Raw genomic sequence first — 20,523 nt, 5'->3', positions numbered from 1 at the left:
TTACCTTACAAATGTAGAAGGATCTGACTTGAGTGTGGTGTGTGGTTTGTGTAACAAAAAACAAGAAGCTTAAATGAAATTTGTCATGAGATTTTTGTTAGAGATTGGGTCAGTTCTGTGCATAAAATGTAGGAAAACAAACTTTCTTTTTTAAAAAAAGAGAATAATTAAAGTAGTGATTGCATCCTTCACATGTAGTCCTGTGGTCTACATTGAGCTCAGGAGGTTGGTCAGTAGTGAAACCTTCACCTTCAGTTTAGATCAGTTATTGCTTATGTAGAGTTTCTTGGCTTCATAAGAATTCATGAAACATCAGGGAGATCATTTGTTATTCTCTGAATGAGAGATCCAGAGGTCCCTTAAGACTCTGAAGACAGATTATTTTTTTTTATTGTTAAGGCAGTTGTATAAACAGTGTAACCATGCAAACGCTCATCAAAACAAAACGCTGTGTGCTGCATCTAATTTGGCCAAGTTCTTCAAATCTGCATTTGAATTCAAAGTATTACCTTGCCAGCTTTGTGCTTTCTTGAGATATGCCATTTAATTATCTTCATCAGGCAGACTGTTTTACTTCATTGTTTTGGCTTGCTGTGTTATTAAACTGACACTGGATTACATAGCTGCATCCGTAAGAGGAGATTCGTGTTGAAGGGTATATTTGGGTGTAGGCAGTAGATTGGTCATAGCATTCTCATTTTTAGGGACTAACCCAAAATCTGCATGCTTCCAGATTGCTCCATGAATAACTGTCTTGTTTGGAGTTACTGCTGTTGAATGCCTTTCTCTTGAAACACAGTAGATAGATGAGGGACATTAAATGCCTTTGATAATTCTAACTCTGAAAGTTAGACTTCTGTTGCCATGGCTGATTAGATAGTTTAAAACGTTCCAGCTGCTCACACTACTTGGAAATTTCAGCCCTTCTTTCTAAATTATCACGTGTCACAGCTGAAAGTCTGAAAGTGTTGTTGGATAATGAATCCCAAGCATAAGGTGAGAGAATTGAGGTAACGGTCTTAATAATAAAGATGTTTGTTGTGCCTTTGAGGGTGTTCTCAAGAATAAAGCATGTGCCAGATAGAACTTTAAGGTGCCAAGGAAAACCATTACTTAAAAGACGTCTGAGTCCCATTTACTGGTGTTCAAGGAGCAACTCAAATGCGTTGCTGTTTATTGGTCCCCTCTCCTTCATGATCCAGGTATTTCTGTATCTGCTGCTGAGAGCTGAAATGCACGCTGGTATTTGTAGACACCTGTAGAAGAGAGAACAAGGAATCCTTATACTGATAGCTTTAAGTATTCGTATTTAAATATCTAAATATTAAACAATTTCATTGAGTTAGTCTAGTCAGATCATGCTTACGTATGAAAAATGATCAATGAGCTCACTGGCTGTTACAATGAGATGTGAAAATGGTGCAAGGCTCTGTGTAGGCTCATCCAGCCATGAAGAGGTCTGAATTTCATTGTACTGGCCTGGTGTGCTTATGATGCCATAAAAAACCAAAAAAACAACACACTGTAAACAAGAGAATCTTCATGTGACACCTGCCCTGGCCTGAAGTGCGTTTAGTGCTGTGAGTTGCTTGCTTTCTACATGGCCTGGTGACTGGTTTCTGATGCAGCAAAACGTGGTACTTGTCCAAAATGCCACAAAATGACATTTTTCTGAAGCTGGCAATCTTATGCCCTGCCTTGTTTCTGTGTCATTTGTGTAAATTTGTGGTATTCAGTGGGTGAATTATTCAACTGCGCAGTAATGGATCCGTTGGCTGACTTAGTCTGCTTTGGATTCTTCTGTTTACATGTTTATATCAGAGTTAAAATAGTGATTTTAAGGAAAATGGAAGACAAATTACAGAGCAAATGAGAGAGGAGCTTTCTGTATATTAACCATTCACTATGAAAGTGGAGTTTGGTTCCAGAACAGTTGTGGTGGCTGTGCACTGTATGTTCAATGCATCTGTATCCACTAATTCAACCATTTCGTATCTACTTTATTCATCTGCTCATTTACTATATTGGAGTTCAAAACAAATTGAAAAGAAAATCAGTGAAGAAAAGCACTGGTCAGGAGAGATGAAGAAAAAGCTTTTTTATTTGTAGGAGAGATGAGTGCGGTTGAAAGTGATGTTTCTCATGCTACCAGATGTTGGCTATAAGTTGTTTTTTTTTTTTTTTTTAATCAATGTCTCGGAGATTTTCAGTAGCTTTGTTGTGAAAAGTTGAACAGGAAGCACATCCTGCCTGAAAGCATCACCTCACTTGCATCTTGAGTAACAGGATACATCTACCCTAGTAAGGTTTGAGAGTCACAAGGTTCAGTGGCGCCGTGAAAGGGAATTGAATTAATTCTTCTGTCTTGGGTTACACAGTTGGCATAATCATGTATAGAAATGTTTAGTCAACAGTCTTGACCTTGAACAAATGAAACACAGCTCGGGTTGTTTAATAGGGTTCTGCTGTGTGAGTTTGTATTTGTGCTTTAAGCTTACTGTTTGGAAAGGGAAGTGCTGATGTGAGGTTTTTTGTCTCTTAGAAAGAAATCTTCTTTTGCTCTTGCAAACAGTTGTCACTGGTAACAAGTGTTTCTTGGCTTCAGAAATGTCGGTGATATTGCTTGAACTTGTATGTTTTTTACTCCAGAGCTGTTTTACATCAGCTAGGGAGATTCTAAAAGTGAACAGCTAGTAAAGGAAGCAATTGTGAATAATGCACTGCACTGAGAATGAGAAATTCAGCAACAGTACTTAACAGAACGTGCTAGGTTTGTGTATACTTGCTTTAAAAATGCTAACCTGCTGTGTAAAGGGAAAACATGCTTATTTGAGTATCCTGGCATATACAAAAAGTCCACACGTGAAGCAGGAAAGACTTTGGGGAGAGAACACAGAGTGATTGGATTACTGTGCATCTCAGAAATAAAAATGACCCGAAGGTCTGTGCATCACTTGAAAATAGCATTGTTCCCTGGCTGGAAAGAGGTTCTGTGAAGACTGAGCCAACTGTTGTACGGTCTTTATACACAAAACCACCTAAACTTACTCTATGTTGAAGGTCTTTCCATTCCCCAGCAGTGCTGGGAGTGGGCTGGGTTAGTTTCTTGATTAAAAACATGGATTGTTTCTGTGAGAGGAAAGCTCTTGATCTTTTGCAGTGAGATGGAGGGAAAAGGAAGAACAAACCTCTTCAGTACTCTGACCTCTGTTGTATCTAGCTCGTGTTAGCTTTTGTTTAAAAAATGATGCTTCAAGTGTGTGCATGATGGTGTAGCTCTAGAGCTTTAAGAGCTGACTTTTGCAATGAATGAAGCTCAATGGATTGTGACTTGTTGCCAGTTCTTACCCTAGTATTTCCTGCTTTCAGTTTCTGTTAGTATAGATAATGGACCCATTCAGTACTGTCAGTGTGATTTCAGAATCTGTAGCTGAAAATAAGTTCAAAGTGTTCTGATCTTCACATTCAATTAACTGCACTGTTGGTGGTCTACTAGTCATGTTCTCATCCTTACTAAGGGAACAAGTGTTAGTTGACTTAAATACTAGGATCTGTTAAATGCAGTCTAAATGTATTAGGTTTTCCTTTCAGTGAATAGAAGAGGAGGTGATAAGATAGTCACAACTATTCTGTTGCTTTATAGTACTAATTCTCAGACAGCTGGGTTCTCAGACAGTATTGAGATGTAGAGAGGCTTTCCTTTTAATTTCTTTTCTTTTAATGAAAGAGACGGGCTTTTACCCTAAGACATTGTTTTGTCTTGGGTGAACAAGATGTGTGAAATACCAAGTACTTACCGTGTTTTTATTTTTTAAAATGTTTTTCTGAACTTAAGTTTAGTGAGCTATTTCATGTAGTTTCAACTTCCTCAAGCTTGACAGCATATCACAGAAAATACGAGTGCTTCTCTTCTGGGAGCTGTGTTCAATTAAAATAATTTACAAAATTGTCTGCGTTAGAAAACTCTTTTCTTTGTTTCTATGGAAAAGTAGCAGAGGCAGTCAGAAGTCAGCACAAAACCCATGCCCTCATTAAAGGAATTGGCGGTGGCTGGCAAGTCACCTGGATGCTCTGAGAAGCACTGCGGTGGAACAGCATGATCATCTTTAATGCAAACGCCGAGCTTTGTTCCTTTGCTGTAGGCTAGATCAAAGCTGGAAGTATCTCAGTCAGCTGTCAGATGAAATGTGCTAAAATCTAGAACTTCGACGTTGTGCTGAAATTTGGAAGTTCTCTGTAGCGATGTAGTTGACGAGCCAGCAGAGAGCTGCGGGACTGCAGCTAACTAGAGCAGGTTTGCTCCATATAGAGAAAAATATTCTTAAGTCTGTATCGCCTCATTAAACTGGAAGAGTTTTAATGCTGGGTTGGCAGAGAAAATATCTGGAGAAAGTCTTTTTGTGTATGGGAAGTGTGTATGCTCTCACAAAGCAGTCACACTGCCAGCTGTAGCAAGAAAAATGACATCCACTGTGCTCTGTGGAGGCTGCCTATTAGCAGGCCAATTAATAGCTGCTTGCTCACACACAAACACGTGCTTGCCTCTGACTCATTTTGCTCAAAGGATTTTTCCTTGAGAGAAGGGTGCCTGATGGAAGAGGGAGAGGAAGTTTTGCAGAGGAGAGGGTTTTCAAATATTAACAAACAGTTGCAGTAGTCCATCTTGAGACTAATGCAGTCTTCCAAACCAGGAGTGAGGGCACTGTTAGCAGAGGTGGTGGCTAAACACTCCTGTCAGGGTTTATTTGATGAAGCTGTAATTTCTCTCATGGGAAGAAATTGTCTGGCTTTAGGAATACTTCTTTGGATTTAAAAGAAGAAAGATTCCAGTCTGGGACTGCTGTTTTTATGTTCCTCTGCATTCTACCCCTCTGCCTTCTTACCTGCTTCCTGTTGTGCTGCAGGGAGTTGGTTTTATTATTTCTAAGCAGTTTGCTGTTGCTGTGTAGCACTTAGGTTTGTTCAGAATTACTTTTTTTGTGTGACAGCAAGCCTTTGCTACTTGCTCTAAAGAGAGAGTGGAAATGGCGTAGTGAAATCTGAGCGTGAGAACTTCACTGAAGATAAGGATTTGTTGCTGCTTGATGATTGGGAGAAAAGCACCTCTTAGAGTCACTGGTTGTGTGGGTTTCATGTTATGACTGCAAGCTATCAGTTCTGCACTTTGTTTCAGATGGGTAAAAGGTGAAATTCTTTGTGCATGTGGCACATGACTTTGTTACATATCTGTTTCTCTTTTTCCAGGAAGAACACCAGATTCTTTTATTCTGGTTTAGCACCTGTGTGCGTTATTTTAATGCTGGACTGCAGTTGGTGCTGAGAGAAATTACATCCTAGAATACCTGCTCATAGGTAGAGGTATCAGTGCCATTACTGTATTGGGGTACTCATGGCAGATCTGCTGTGACTGGGGTATGGTAACGTCCTGCGGCTCAGTGTGTAATTCATGCCTGCTATTTTTATACTGCTGCTTTAAGAACAGATGGTGGTTTGGAGAAAGGAGTGCTTCTGGTCTGAACTACCCATGGTGTTCACAGGGTGTTACAGTGGGAATTCGTGTGGGCAGGGCAGAAAGCAGCTATAATGGGTCCCTTTGAATGTGTTGTCTGCATGCACTGGAGAAATGCTGAACTCAGTGTGTGTGTGTGTGTGTGTAGAAGATTATTTTAAGGGTGTGGAGCTGCTTTTGCTCTTGGTTCTAGGAATGTTGAGCTCTTGGGCTTGCAGATGACCTGCCAACTTCCCTTCCAGTTGGAGCCATGTCTCAGAGCCTTGTGCTGAGACTTGTGGAATGTATTTTACTAGGAATATATGCAATATATATGTGTACTTGTGTATGTATATAAACATACATTTAAATTTATATGTAAAAATGCTGTCATCTAATGCTTTGAAACAGGCTACCCAGAGAGGCTGTGGATGGCCCCGTCCCTAGAGGTGTTGTTCAAGGCCTGGTTGGATGAGGCCCTGGGCAGCCTGGTCTAGTATTAAATGGGGAGGTTGGTGACCCTGCCTGTGGCTGGGAGGATGGAGATTCATGATCCTTGAGGTCCCCTCCAACCCTGGCCATTCTGTGATTCCTTATGCACCAGGAAGGGTGCTTTGCAGCGCTCCCCAGCAAATGAGCGTGCAACCCCTGAGGTCAGTGTGTGGCACCTTCCCAGCAGCTGGGCAGCTGCTGCTGGGCTCAGGGCAAAGGTGCTCAGTGAGTAAGGTGGACCAGGATAAGGAAAGCTGGATGACCTCTGGTCTTTTGTCCACAAGTACCAAGTGCAGTCTGAGGTATATCCCAGCTGTTGCAGGATTGCTTCTGTCAGTGGCAAACAAAAAACTTACTGACAGTATGTCCCATTATTCCCTCATGCAGAGATTACTGAGGAATTACAGTCAGTGGCTTCCTGGTCCTGTGGAGGTTGTGATCAAAAAGTGTGCTGTAGCAAAAATTCTTCATAAGGCCTGAAAGTTTTGTGGTAGATTTCTGTTAGCATGCAGCTTCTCAACATCACACAGTGTTTGGAAAACTGAATCTGAAAAAAAAAATTCCGGAGTTCAAGCTCTAAAATGTTCTAAGTGTTTCAGCCACAAACAGGTGTTAATTTTATTATCTTAAAGAACTAAATAGTGTTCTCTATGTGAACAGAAGTACTGTTTTGTTTGCTTTCAGTCTACTACTCCCGCAAGAGTACCTGCACACTACGTCTATACTGACTATTCAGAGGGAGTAATCCTGCAGAACTTCCCTCACTGCAGGAATGAAGCAGTTCCTGATACTGACAGGATATTGATACTGTAGTTATCCCAACAGGATGCCAGTGAATGCATGTTGCCACAGAGCACAGGGAGAGCAGAAATTCAGCAGGATGGAGAAGAGGCCTTTGGGTGTCACAATCACAGAAGTACCCTCTGAACTCCTAGAATGTGCTGTGCTTGTCTTGAACACTGTGAAAAGATGTAATCAAAACTGAGCAACAACTCACGACTTGAGTTTGGATCATTTATGGCAAGATAGGGTTTCTTCAGTTTTTGGTAAAATAATACATCTAGATGCTGCTTAATGCTTACTGAAAAAGGACCTTCCCACTGCTCTATATGTGCACGTATGCAGTGAGATGTGCACGTGGGCAGTGAGAGCTGGCTTCTCATGATGTTATGGTTCTTTGTGGAGAAGCAATTATGTTTTCTTCGTGTTTTGTGTCTTTTTTCTTTCTTTTTTTTTTTTTTTTTTTTTTTTTTTTTTTTTTTTTTTGGAGGCTGTCTTTGCTGCAGCTCAGGAGGTTATAGAGGTCAGGGTTGTTGTTAGTTTTAGTTGTAGTTTTTCCAGTGAAGGATGTTTTTTGCTAACACAGCAAGTGCTCAGTGCATTTAGTGCGTCCTTATTGCTGCTGTTTGTTATGGGCTTGCAGGGAAGTTTCTTGCTTACAGCCTACCTGAAGGGCATTCATACTGCCCCCTGGGAGGGGGGCTGCACTTATCCCGTATTTTGAGCAGGTTCATAGCCCCTGAAATGTTTCTTTCTTGTACATATGGCTTCCAAATTACAATGCTGAGAAGGCTATGCAGTACTAGAAGTTGTGTACGTTTGGAAAGAGGGCATCTCTAGCTGTTGGTCAGCCTGATTTCGGTAGGGTCTGGTGACATCTAGGCGACCAGGGGCTCCTGAATTAGAGAGTGCACATGTAGACAAAGTGATTGGGTGAGATGGTGAAAATAGTGCTTAAGGTAGAAGTTGTTGATTCATAACACAAATGAATGCACCTAAATCATTAAATTGCTTTTGTGTTGTATGTTAGATTATCTGAAATTCAGAAAAAACCTGTGTGGATATTTTTAAGCATGTTGCCCTGTGACTGGTTTGCCATTTTGCTACAGAGGGAGAAAAGAGCTTACATGTGTTTGGGGATGGGTCACAGGAAAATCACTTGCACTTCAGTCTGTAGATCCAGCCTTGTAGATAGAAGGGCACGTAGCCATCTTTCGGCCAGTGTCATGCAAGGCTGAGAGCGGATCTAGCTTCAAAATAGAAAAGAACTATCCTTCAGTTCTTTCAGCTTCTTTAGGAACAACTGTATATCTGAACTAGACAGCTGGCTCTGCAACTGTGTCTGGTTCTACCATTCCTGGTCCAACATTCGCAGGTGTTAGGTGTGATTACTGCCCATTACAATGTATATGCTCTCCTTCTGCTGGTGACCTTCTGTTCCAATTGCCTGAGATTTTAAGTATGTTGTCTGATAGTGAACCAGCTGCAGGTACAACACTCGGTGGTTGAATATGTTTTAACAGAATAGTAAGAAAAAAATATGTCTTTTTTCAGTCTTGTTGTCTGTATGTCTAAAATGAACAAAGATTTGTTTGGAATGTTTTTCTTGGTGTTCTTTTAGTTTGTCTTCTTGGAACTGTTAGCAATCTGAAAGATTATAATTATATATTATAATAATATACAACATAATTGTGGAAGATTCTTCAACCTTACTATATCAAAGCAAGCAAAGGAAGATACTTTGATATTGACAGTTTCCTACAGCTACAGTTTCCTCATTGAAGTATCAAGAATGTGACAAGGTGAAACATAAGTAGAAAATTGAGACCAATGAAGCTTAAAATATGCATGGAAAAAAAAGAGAGAAACTCTCAACCAGAAAATGTTAGCTGAGAATTGTTTGGTTTTTTTTTTTTTAGTTGGTTTTAAAGTTTGATAATTTTCTTAATAAGATGACCAGAAGTAGATAATGCTATCTGAGATGATTTACTGATAAGTAAACCAAATGGCTTGCCACAGTAAAATACTGTAAAGGCTAAGAGTGGTGATGTGTGTATAATTGTATTATCAAACTTTGAGACAGTTTGAGCGCATACTCAGTTTGCTAGGTTGTTGTATTTGGTCATTGTGTTATTTTGGTCAATATTTAAACAGAGATACTGGAAACTTTGCTGCTCTTGAAAAAATCAGAAGACTCAAAATTGTCTCCTTTTGATGCAAAGGCCAAGCTGTTGCTGGTTGCCTAGTTGGTGAAGAATTTGTGCTTGTCAACTAGTTCCTGCATACCTGCCTTGAGACCAGTCATGGCACGTGGTGGTACTTTTCATCTGTGAGGAGAATGGGAGGAATCCATGGGGGGCTTGGGACTTGACTGTGTCTTACAGTGGGTAAACAACTGAATTTAGTTTTGTGATTTGATTTATTTTTTTGATATGCTGTGTTATGAGAAACTGAGTTCATTCTCTGTCATCACTGACATTAAACAGTACCGTCTTTTTCCAGCTTCTAAAAATGCTGATGAAATGCCAGCTGCTGAGCTGACCTACACATGGAAATGTAGCTCTGCTCAGCCTCCATTTGTGGGCCTTGGGGCAAAGCAACTGCTCATCATTTTGGTTGTTTGCATACAACTTTTGACAAGGGTGCCTATCTGGCTTCTCCAAATAACGTAGTTTAATGACAGTTTATTTGAAGTTTTTATAGCACTGTTGTTTGCTTTCAGTGACAAGTTTAACAAGAAACTATTGAAAAGATTGAAAGCTTAATGCTTCAGGGTTGGGTTTGGTAAAGGTTGCTACAGTGTTGATGACAAATATCCTATAAATATTTATAAACCCATTCAAGCTTTGTTCAGGGTTGATCTGTTTATCAAAGAGCGCAGTGGCATTTTGTAGTGGAGATAGCATTTACTTAATGGAAAACCTTTCAAGGTCACACCTTACTCCTTTGCAGAATGGGGAATAGTTCTGCTTTTGTGGCTGCTTCAGAGTTTAAGTATTAGTTGATATTGCCACCTAATGGCAAGAAGAACCCTTGTATGAGACTTTTTCACTGCTCTTTTTACCCAGTTGTGACTGATCTGGTTGCATGAAAGCAGGTGCCAAAGAAATTTGAAATTCAGCATTTTGGCCTTGTCCTGCTGCTAGACACAGAATATTAAGACTACAAAACTGATTTTAAAAGGCTGTAAAGCTGGTTAAAAAGACAAGAAGTGATTGTGTTCCAATAGTTAGAATGTTCTGCTTTATGTAGGAGTTGACTGTTGTGCTTTATATTTTTTATATTGTTGCTCAAGTATTTGTGCTTTATGTAGGAGTCTTTTTTGAGAGGATGCTGCTAAAATCTTCCAGTATCTGCAATATGCATTGCCACATTATTTTATCCTCAAAGCTGATGGCATTCCCTGTGGAATTGCTTCAGCCCCATCAGGGGTCTGGCTTTTAAAACTGGAATAACTCAAGGGCACCTGTCAGTGTGCTGGGAGTACCCTGTGTAAATCGGCTCTAGCTGAAGTGTAGCAAGTTTGTAGAATTTAGGTTGCTGTGTTGAAACTGGCACCAACTCTCTTTTGACGTTGTAATATCCCTGCGATGATGGATGATGCAATTAATTTTCAAGTGTTTTTTCCTAAAGAAGGCATCCTAACACAACTTCCTTCAACTGTAAATTCTAACGTGCACATCAGTTCAAGCACATGAGGCCTGTATCAGATGAGGCACGTTATGCTTGATAAATGCTGGTTGCAGATTATATTGTGAAACTTGAAGTACTTCATGCATTCCAGTGGGCTACCTGATTATCAGAGTAAATCCTTTACTTCACCTATTTCTGTCCTGATTGTATAGCTTAGTTTTTGCGTGAGTTGAGTTCGTATGGCAACAGTTGGCTTACCATCAGACAGCAGTTAAATAAGGAAAGCATGGACTGCCCTGGGGCAGAGTTCTTTAAGCTGTGGGAAAGCTCTTTGTGAACCTCCAAGCGATGTGAATGCAGTCTGCTGGAAGTCTTGACCAGCAGTTCAGATGAACTGAAAACAGATAGAAGAGCATGGGTTTTAAATTTTTTTCCCCTTGGCTTGCTGCCTGAACATTTAGGAGTGTTTTCTGAGTAGACTGTATCACTCAGCTTCAGTGAGTAATTACTGTTCGCATGTTTCTACCAGTAAAGAGGGAGAAGAAAAGTGATAATGAGAAGCTTGGAGGTGGGCTTAAGTGTATGCCTTGTGGTTCATGTGGTTGAACCGAGAAGATGGCTCCTGATTGTACTGGTTGGGAGAACACACTTAATTCTTATCTGCACATTTAACAAGTATTTAAATAATTTAATAATTAAAAAAGCCCTACTTTGCTTGTAGCTAAGTGATTTCAGGGTGAATCTTCTCATCTTCAGTCTGTGCTGAGATGGGTGACATAAACGTCATGAAAGATATCCAGTTACTTATTGTACATCTTACTATTTTATTTTTTGTACTTTAAAATGTAGGTATAAGAAATGAATGCTAAACTTCAAGTTCTGGAGGATTTAGAAACTGTGAAGATAGGGAGGATATCTTTGCTTTATTCAGGTTTTTGGGTGACTGAAAACATCATGGGTTTGATACCTGAATGCATAGAGTTCATACTAGCTTCTGCTTTTATTTGAATATGGAGGTGCTTTGCGGATATTTTTATTTAATGCTGCAGCATAATTCCAAGATCCTTATGCTTTTGTCAAGAATGCTTAATGCAGGAGAAATGGACTCAGATGTCAAACCTTAGTAATTTTGTCTGTGTTTTTAACTTCTCACTCCATGACTGGCACACACTTCCTTTTTCATTGTCTTAGAAAAAGAGGATAACTCAGATAGCTTCATTGCCTTGTAATTGTCGTGTTTTTTCTCCAGGTGGCTTCTCAACTGTGTTTCTGGTACGTACCCATGGTGGGATACGTTGTGCACTCAAACGAATGTATGTTAATAATGTCCCAGATCTCAACGTATGCAAGAGAGAAATTACTATTATGGTAAGAAATGAATTAATTGTAACGAGAGAATGTGTTTGTTTATAGTATGCACGTATCAAATGTCCTCTAATGACAATCCCTTCTTGACCATCTTTTCACTTTTTTGTGCAGTGGTGCCTTACATAAGCTCATACTGAGCATAGAGTTTGTGTGTGATTAATTTCTAAAGCAATTATAAGGAAAATACGATTTTGCAGTCAATAATTTGATCAGTAATTTTGCTTCCCAAATAAGAAAAAAAAAAAAGGTCTTTTCCATTTCTTTAGTGATAACAAGTTCTAGAGCCCTCTGCTGGCCGCAGTTCTGTTAACTGCCTGTTCTTACACAAGCAGTGTGACCTCTGCTAGGCAGAAGCACATTCTTGCAGTTGCTATCCAATATGGAGGTAACAGATATGGGTGTAGCTCAGAACTTTGAACTCAATGACATAATCACAGGTTCTATTGTTTCTAAGGTGCTGACTAGGAAATTGAGAAAGCAGAAGGCTTTATTGGATGTGCTTGGGTTTATGATGTCAGGGCACGAGAAAATCAGTTATATTGCCTTCTAGTAGATACTGTGAAGGTAATTTATCTCCATTTCCGTATGCTTCTAGTTTAAACATGTTATAATCATAGAAGCACCTGCTTAATCATCTATTATAAGCAGTTCTTTTATGTTAACTATAAATGGGTGGAAACAGCACTGCAGACAACACCGGTATTGTCAGACGTGAAATATGAATTTGCTTAATTGCAACTTACGAAATGGCTCTTAAAAGTTGGTGTGGATTTTGTTGTTGTCTTTTTTTCTTAGGGACATCTTTGATTGCTTGTTTTTAACTTGATAGTAGTTCAGGGTGTAAATGTTGTGACTTGCTTCCAGCTGTGTATGGTTGTAGGGTTTTTGTTATTATCCAGACAGTATTCTTCAGCATAGGTATTTCTTCATTTTTAGTATTGAAATTGGGAATTTCCCTTAAAATGGACATGAGTAGCATGATTCTTCCCTCTCTCTCCCCTATGTATTAAGACTATTGTATGTATTATTACTACATAATAATGTTTCTGAATGCAGTAATGAGGATGTTTGCACTGTTGAACAAATACCATAGATGTTCTTGCTTGAATTGTAGATGTGTTGAGCTTGGTATATGGCAGTCTCTGCATTTGCAGTCAGTGATGAACTTGCCTTCAGTTTTGAGTATTTTGTAAAGTTTAGTGCGTATGGGACCAGGGCTCACTTTGAAGTCATAAGTGGTTTTAATGAAAACCACTTGCACTTATTTGTTAAAATCTTTCTATGCTAAAATGTAATGTGTATTTTCTTTTTCAGAAAGAGTTATCTGGGCACAAGAATATTGTAAGCTATTTGGATTGTGCTGTTAACAGTGTAAGTGACAACGTTTGGGAGGTCCTCATTCTCATGGAGTATTGTCGAGGTAAGAGATGGCTCTTCTGGTTCCAGAGGAAATGGAATGGAAATGTATGTTTTGATCACCTGGGATTTTTACCTGGTAGAGTCCCTTTAATTCAGAAAGCCTGTGTGTCTCAAAGCTGGAATCCATTTGTTTTAGCTTGTGTTGGTAGTTAGGCATTGAGTTTCTGAAGCCTGAGAAAATGCAGATGTCAATTTCATGTAGCTTAGTTAAGTATAATTAGGAGTAGGGAAATTACTTCAAGTAGACATTGAAATAGTTCTGCTGTACTATTTGATTAAACATATAGCTAATGTTTTCCAACCTTTCATATCAAAATACTTTTGGCAACTGCTCTGCCTCTCCTATTTTTTGTTTTTGATCATTATAGCAAAGATTCTTTAATTTTAACCTGACGGGTGACTTGTTTTAAGTGAGCATAATATAATTAGTATTTGTGATTCTGGGCATGAAAATAACAGCTGTGTGTCCGGTTTCATAATGTAGCTATTTCAAACAATTTGTGAAACCATATTGTAACTGACTTCCCTAACTCCCCACCACACATACCTACTAGAATAATCTTGTCTGTGATTTGTCAGAGTGAATGTTTCTGCCCTCTGTATGGGAATTCTTAAGACTGTATCAGCAGTTCTCTTTTCTTACTTACAATAGTAAATACTGGAAAAATACCTCTACTACTTTAGTTCATGGGAGCTGGTTCCTTGGTGTTCAGCTTACATAACTAACTGGGTTGGATTGTTCAGAACTTGGTGTCATGGATAGCTTATTGGCATGTGGAGCTTTTGTTCAGACTCACTTCTACACTTTGCTTCTAGATTTGAGTTTTACCAGTATTATTTTGAAGCCACAAGAGTGTAAACCATCAGATGACTGGATGGTGTTCTCTTGTTGAAAGCTTCTGTGTTTAGGAGAGGCATTCTCCAAGACCCCATAGATCTGTGAGCATTATGATAGGAAGAGACAAGTATGACCTTGTGAAATAACTTCAAGAAATAGGGAAATAATGCTTCCTGATCTTAAAAAGGAAACTGTGAAAGGGTTATGTAAGGTCTTTAAGAGTGGAGTATGCCCTTTTTTTTTTTCTTAGTCTCTCAGAAAGAAATGTCTAGATTATGAGTTACTTTGAACTCTGTTGGCTGACAGCATTTTGGCCACGGTTCTAAATGCAGGAGGCACTTCTGGGGGAGCATGTTTGTGTGATGGATGATTCTTCCTGCCTGCCTCTTTGATAGAAGAGTTTCAGTTGGCGATGTTTTTGTTTGAGACAGTAACCTTTCTGCCTAGGATCATACCAGTGAAAGTTTGGAAACAGCTTGGATGGCTTGGTGGTGGTGGTGGTTGTTGTTGTTGTTTTATTGGTGACATGAGAAAGTTAAATTGCATGTTGTGGGCTATTTGTGTGTGAGATAAATTTATATTTCTATACATAATGTGAATTACTAGAAGGTAAAATAAAATTCTTTTCTGCTTCTTCAGCTGGGCAAGTTGTGAATCAGATGAATCAGCGCCTGCAGACGGGCTTTACAGAGTCAGAAGTAATGAGAATATTTTGTGATACTTGTGAAGCTGTTGCTCGGCTGCATCAGTGCAAAACTCCTATAGTTCACCGAGATTTAAAGGTATGAACCTGAAACCTAGAAACACCTGAGCAAAAGTCAGTGGTGCACTCAAAAATGATTGGAAGTGCAGGAGCTATTTCACTAAGGCTGACCTGTAGTTAGAGAAGCACTGTAATGCTGTGGTAACTTCCTCATTTGCGTGTGAGAGCAAGAATGCATAGTAACATTTACATTGGAAATCAGTGCCATTGTTTTAATCTAACATTGCTGTTTGTGTTAACTTCCTTTCAAGGTGGAGAATATATTGCTAAATGACAGTGGAAATTATGTTCTCTGTGATTTTGGCAGTGCTACAAACAAATTCCTTAATCCTCAAAAAGATGGTGTTAATGTGGTTGAAGAAGAAATTAAAAAGTAAGTTCACATTTAAGTGGCCTCAATAACCAATGGTTGTGCTGTGAGACAGCTGAGCGTTATGATGTATTAGATGAAGACCTCTGAGTAGTGTATGCTTACCTTACTGTTAAGGATTTTAGTGTAACTGTTCAAGGTGAAGAAATTCAAGTTGATGTGAATATAGTTCCATTTTTTTTTACAGTCTATGAATGTTACTTTTTCTATTTATTTACATGCTATTTTTGCAAAACAGACTCACATAGAATAAAACTTGAAAAAGCGTGTGACTTTGAAATGAAATGGGTGATAAATGTATGCCTGGCTGCTGGCTATTTTAGGAGTTAAATTTTAACTTCTATGTTACTATGGCTAGCTATGAAAGTCTGAGGGAGAAAAGAGGTGCTATAAATTAGCATTCGAATGAACTTACTTACAGTCTTAGTTATAGAATGCTGTGTCCTTCCTCCTAAGACTGGTCACAAAATTGTTTTAACTTTATTGCAAACACACTCCTGAGAACATGTTTAGTTTGGTTCACTTCAGGCCATCTATTGCGGAGAAATAAACACAGATTACTTGTTCTCAAGTGACCAAATGATACATGTATGTGTTCTTCTGTCTCTACAGAGTACTTTCTGGTTTTGCAATGATTTTGTCAAACTTTATTTTTTTTAAAGCATAGAATCATATAATATCCCATGTGATGGGAGTATTGTATGTGATGATCATACTCTGTACTGCATGTTTCAGTGTAAGATGAAGACGACCCTTTTAGGGCTCAGAATCTTTGCAATAACTGCTTACTGCAGTGTTACAGCAGGGCAACTCTTTGTTACTGAAGCACAGTACAGGGGAGCTAATGTGAAGAGCACATTTTATCTGACTTTAAATTGTCATTCAGGACAGTAAATGTTATGTTACTATTCCAAGCCTTCTGTGATTTTGTAAACACAGTAAATTACTTGCGTAAGACAATTTCTGGTGTGTATTAGGCACCTGTTTCTGTGAATGGCATGTGTGTGGCAGATGCAAGAAAAGGCTCTTTTGATTCTGAGGCATGCTTTTCATCTGTTCTCCTGCAATTATATGCGTTTAGGTATACAACACTATCGTACAGAGCTCCTGAAATGGTTAATCTTTATGGAGGGAAATCAATTACTACCAAGGCAGATATTTGGGTAAGCAAAAAATCAGATACTGTGAAATATGGAACTAATTAAGAGATAAAGAAGCTAGCTAGAAGTAATGTAGACCAACTGAAAAACTAATTATTTAATGTGGAAATATACAATGCAAGTATATAATTCAGAGTATAGTAATGGTATCTGTGGTAGTTAAGTCTCATGTAAATAAATAGAATACAATATGTGATGAGCCTGTTAAGGGAAAGATAAAATAGACTCTTTCCATTTTGTTGGCTCAGATTGCTGCCTGAATGTCACCAATGATTTCTCGTAGAAATTTGCTCACAGCACAACAAGGAAATGTGTTTTTGTTAGACAATGTGCTTAAAGAGCCATTACAGTGAAGTAAATGAAGACTAAATTCAGCAAAAACACTAGTGGTATCCCTGAGCGATCCCCTGCCAGAATGTGAATGTAGCCCTTAGGTTAGGCTCTAGATTTGGTAGCTTGTTGTCTAACACACAAGTCAGTGGGAAAGAAGGCCTTTTTAGAGCTGCATTGTATATCAGCTTGTCACATCAACCCTGGTTCATAATGCAGCTGCTACATAACACTGTAAGCATCAGCTGTAGCTAGGATGCAATTAGTTTCTTATTGGTGCTTCTTTATTGTGTAAAGAATCACATCCTTTTATGTGCTCTCATCCTTTTATGGGGCCTGTATTTGTTTTTACAGGCACTTGGCTGTTTGCTGTATAAGCTTTGTTTCTTTTCACTCCCCTTTGGAGAAAGTCAAGTTGCTATTTGCGATGGAAGTTTTACTATTCCGGACAATTCCCGCTACACTCACAGCATACACTGTTTGATGAGTGAGTATTGGGCAGCGCAGCAATTCTCGGGCCTCGTAAATAAAATGAAATGCAAACAGTGCTGTTGTTGTAGATGAGTGACTTGGATAGATGGGGCGTACTGGCTTGGATCTTGCATAACCCTAGAGAATTCTAATGCTATTCATGTTATTGTTGTTTATTTGAAGTTAGTACTTCTGTTATCTATTCTTTCTGCAGCTGATATTCAAAACATAAAAACAGCATGCATCCTTGTCAATCATATTTGACCCTGGAAACTATTTGACTTTACAAAAAGCATTAAAAAAGAACGTAATCATTCTTTTTTGGAGTAAGCTTTGTTGGTGAAGTTAGTTGAATGAATGTGTTCTTGTTGCTAGCACACTGCATCAGTAGGCTTTCTGCTGTCAAACAGTGACAATTTGATATTATCAATTTTCACAGGATATATGCTTGAACCAGATCAAGAACAGAGACCTGATATTTTTCAGGTATCTTACTTTGCCTTTAAACTTGCCAAAAAGGATTGTCCAGTGTCCAATATTAATGTAAGTAGTCTTTTTTTTTTTTTACTGTGCTTTCAGGGGTTTTCATAGGTAGCATTGATAAAAGTCAATCAACTCAGCTGAGAAAAAAGTTTTCAATTTCTTAAGCCTTGTTCCAAAGTTTAGAATGTGAAGCAAAATACATTTCCTGTTGATTCTGTTTACTGTCTAAATAAAACACTTGCATTTTGGGGGCATAACTTCATAAAGGGCATTTATATGACACCAGTCAACACCTGACTTGTGCTTCTAATCCATACATGTCTCTTACATCTAGTATAATTAATACCAAGTACTGTGGAACTTCACATGTAGAAAACTTTATCTTACTAGTGTGAAGTGTCAGGAGTGTTCTCTAGATAAAGTATTTTTTTCTTTTTAATCATCTCTGTCAATTATAGCAATATGCTGGGAAGGACTGCAATGAACTGAAAGTAAATTGAAATAGTAAGTTAGTTAGCTGACTTTTGTGCCTTTGCTTTGCATGACAGGCTGAACTCTCTTTAAAGTTCTGAACTTTCCCTCAAAGATGACCTAATTCATTGACCAAGCTGCTATGTCACAGAATTCCAGGACACATCAATAATGTTCAGCGTTATAAGGGGATTCCCAAGATAGGCATTAAGGCATTAGAAAAAGTCAAAATGGCAAAATTAATTTTGAAACAAATGTCATCTAAAGTAAACTGTGCTTTCAGAGTTAGATGAGTGAATTTACCAAGATTCCTTTGAAATGTATTACTGTTGATCCTTGGTCCCATAGAAGAAGGTACTCATTAAAGAGTGAATGTTATTTTTGGGAAACTTGGCATAGGTTAGCATGCTAAGCATACTAAGAAAAAGTAGGAAAAAAAACTGGAAAAAAAAAGAAAAGAAAAAAAAAAACTGGATCCCATTTTGTAGTGAATGCAAAATTTCAAGTGTTTTGAAGGCTTTTGTATTTTTGCTGTTTCAAAATATGTTGTTAGGTGGTGTATCTCTTTTATATTAAAATATACCGCTGGTATATTTTAAGTGGTAAAACATACCACTGAGTATTTACTAGGTTGCAGGCTGTACGAGTACTATCAACTTGTTCAAGTGACTTGGCTATATCTGCTTATTGGATTCCTTTTCCTAAGGAAAAAGGAAGAAAAAATTGATAACCTTAGGTTATAAATGTTTGTGACCAGGATTAGATTTGCTTTCTTTAGTGTGTGTAAAGATTATGCTTACATGAGGTCATCTTTTCCCTCTCTCTTTCCCCCATAATTGCCATTTTCCTTGATTAAATGCAGCTTAGGTGAAAAGCAGTTAATTCAGAAATTATATTTTGAGGTTCTTTAAGCTTTGAAGTGGCAGATGAGAACTGCAAAAGGTTAACTTGAAGATAAGTAGTTACTTCTGCAAAGGGCAAGAACTGTGTTAAAACTGGCTGAGATATAGCATGAAAATTAGGGAGTGACTGTTTTGAGGAGAGCAGAGCCTGATCACATCTATTCCATCCCTTTAGCCAATGGAATGCTTAGAGGGGTGCCCTCATTGCTGATCCTGAAAGTTTTGTAAAATGGAGTAGTCTGACCTTTCCCCTGCTCAGTGCTGCTAGTAGACCAGGATAAGGTTTGGCTTTACAAGAACTGAATGGATGAAAACTTGAAGCCTTGTAATACAATGATGACAGCTGGTGCAAGCAAGGAAGGGGCTTCTGATTGCTTTACGTGCTAGTATTTTCCTTGAGCACTGAGAGTGGAAGAGGCAAACTTGACCTTGCTCGTGTTGAAGAGGAAGGGAGAAGGTAGAACATTGAAGACAAGCTTACTGCTGTTGAGCCCTGCATCTTAGTGCGTGCTTACTGTCTCTGAGGTGGGGTTATGTCCAGTTAGTGTTGTGGGCAATAAATTTCATGTAATTCAAACACAGTATGAGAGCTGAGAGAGGTAAACTGGCTTCTAATGACTTCTAGTGACAGTGTCTCTGGTTAGAGAAATAAGGGCTAGTGTTAGAAGATGAGTGTGCATTTATGACAGTGAATGTACGCATGATTCGGTTGTGATTTGTGGTAAGAAATTAGTAAAGGAGCTTGGATGCTGTGTTGTTTTATGGATTTTGCATTGAATTGGAAGAGCTGAATAGACTAAAAAAACTATTTCATTCTGTTTTTTAGCTTAGTTTTAATCCTTAAACTCAAAGGTAAAATGAATCTTTATTCTCTACAGTTAACAGAAATCGTATGTAGAAAGCGTGTTACCTCATTGTTGGTAGTGCGTGAATTAACTGAAGTAGCTGACATAGTAGTGAGTCAGGCCAGCAGTGCTTTCATTTTGTACTTCTGCAATAAGTAACAGAAAATGGAAATAGTGTTCAGTAAAAACACTTTCAATCTACAGCCCTGTGACCAGGTTCTGCATGAAGCCTTGCAGCGTAAAGGATTTGAACTCAATTATTTCTTTTGGATTTGTAATGATTTTTTCAGGAGCTTGTGCTTTTAATTTCTGCACTTCTTTTTTTCCCAAGAATTCTCCTGTCCCTTCAACTCTTCCTGAGCCTATGACAGCTAGTGAGGCAGCTGCTAGAAAAAGCCAAATAAAAGCAAGGTGAGTAGATGATGTGGCTTTTTTTTTTTTTTTTTTTTTTTTTAGTATTATTAAATTGCACATTTGTCTGAAACTTTTTTTCATTAAAAAAATCACCCAAATAGTTCATTAGAGTAGATAAGCTACGTTTCTAAGTGCTTCAAGTCTGAGATCAATTTTTTTCAATTGTTTTGAGAGTCCACTGAAGAAAAACTGAGATCCTAATATTCCTTAGTGCTGAAAATTGTTCTAGTTCTGAATCTACCAATATGTGGCTTAATTACTAAAATTTTTAGCCATAATGATCAGCTCAACTGCGA

At 38.5% G+C, this 20,523-nt stretch overlaps 1 protein-coding gene across 2 annotated transcripts in view; it reads left to right on the top strand.

Moving 5' to 3' along the window:
• The window catches only part of BMP2K (BMP2 inducible kinase), a 55,362-nt gene that overhangs the window by 9,789 nt on the left and 25,050 nt on the right, over positions 1-20,523 (top strand). For both annotated transcript variants that reach the window (XM_052683009.1, XM_052683008.1), the window contains exons 2-9: positions 11,643-11,761; positions 13,076-13,181; positions 14,658-14,800; positions 15,033-15,154; positions 16,233-16,314; positions 16,996-17,128; positions 17,552-17,655; positions 20,145-20,224. In XM_052683009.1, coding sequence (XP_052538969.1) covers positions 11,643-11,761; positions 13,076-13,181; positions 14,658-14,800; positions 15,033-15,154; positions 16,233-16,314; positions 16,996-17,128; positions 17,552-17,655; positions 20,145-20,224 — 889 coding nt within the window. The remainder of the gene's footprint in view (positions 1-11,642; positions 11,762-13,075; positions 13,182-14,657; positions 14,801-15,032; positions 15,155-16,232; positions 16,315-16,995; positions 17,129-17,551; positions 17,656-20,144; positions 20,225-20,523) is intronic.

Source organism: Tympanuchus pallidicinctus, unplaced genomic scaffold (genome assembly GCF_026119805.1).
Source record: "Tympanuchus pallidicinctus isolate F22 unplaced genomic scaffold, pur_lepc_1.0 scaffold2, whole genome shotgun sequence".
NCBI classification, from domain to species: Eukaryota; Metazoa; Chordata; class Aves; order Galliformes; family Phasianidae; genus Tympanuchus; species Tympanuchus pallidicinctus.
Note: the sequence above shows the minus strand (reverse complement) of the source record. Positions and strands in the feature narration are given on the sequence as shown.